General features: G+C 68.5%; 1 protein-coding gene across 1 annotated transcript in view; it reads right to left on the bottom strand.

The window, feature by feature from the left end:
- DUSP4 (dual specificity phosphatase 4) overlaps positions 1-603 on the bottom strand; it is a 16,382-nt gene extending 15,779 nt beyond the window's left edge. Inside the window, exon 1 of the mRNA XM_005864056.2 lies at positions 1-603. This exon is cut by the window's left edge and continues 43 nt beyond it. Within this exon, the coding sequence (XP_005864118.2) occupies positions 1-315 (315 nt within the window). The 5' untranslated portion in view covers positions 316-603.
- Between the last annotated feature and the right edge of the window lie 6 nt (positions 604-609).

Raw genomic sequence — 609 nt, 5'->3', positions numbered from 1 at the left:
CGGGCTGCGCTCGTCGTAGACGATGACGGCCGAATAGAGGCCGGATCGCAGGCGGGAGCGCACCTCCTCCTCGGCGGGCAGGATCTGCTCCAGGCTCACGGAGCCTTTGGCCCGCCGACGCACGATGGTGTTGCAGCGCACGTTGACCGAGCCTCGGATGTAGCCCGCGCTGTGCGCCAGGAACGGTCTGCAGTCCAGCAGCAGGCACTTGCCGCCACTCAGCAGCCCCAGGGCGCCGCCGCCGTTCTCGTCCCGGTTCATCAGCCTTTTGAGCACGCTGCAGTCCATCTCCCGCAGCTCCTCCACCGTCACCATGGTGGCTGGGAACCCGGGCTGCTGGCACACGAGGCGGCGAACAACAGCTGGGCGGCTGGAAGGGGCGGGCGAGGACTAACGGAGGGCGCGTGCAAAAGTGGCCAGAAACTTGGCCCTCAGGGACTCGCACAGGAGACCGTCTGTCCCCAGTAGCCTTCCTTCCGCAGTCTCGCAGGCACAGAACAGTCCGAGCGGCCTCGGGCACCCGGCAGCACCGCGCGGTGCGAGGGGGAGGCGACGGTGAACCGGGCTGTGTTTACGCGAGTGGGCCGAGGGCTCCCTTCTGTCGTGGCC

This window comes from Myotis brandtii, unplaced genomic scaffold, assembly GCF_000412655.1.
Source record: "Myotis brandtii unplaced genomic scaffold, ASM41265v1 scaffold185, whole genome shotgun sequence".
In the NCBI taxonomy this organism is placed as follows: domain Eukaryota; kingdom Metazoa; phylum Chordata; class Mammalia; order Chiroptera; family Vespertilionidae; genus Myotis; species Myotis brandtii.
This window is presented reverse-complemented; position numbering and strand designations above follow the sequence as displayed.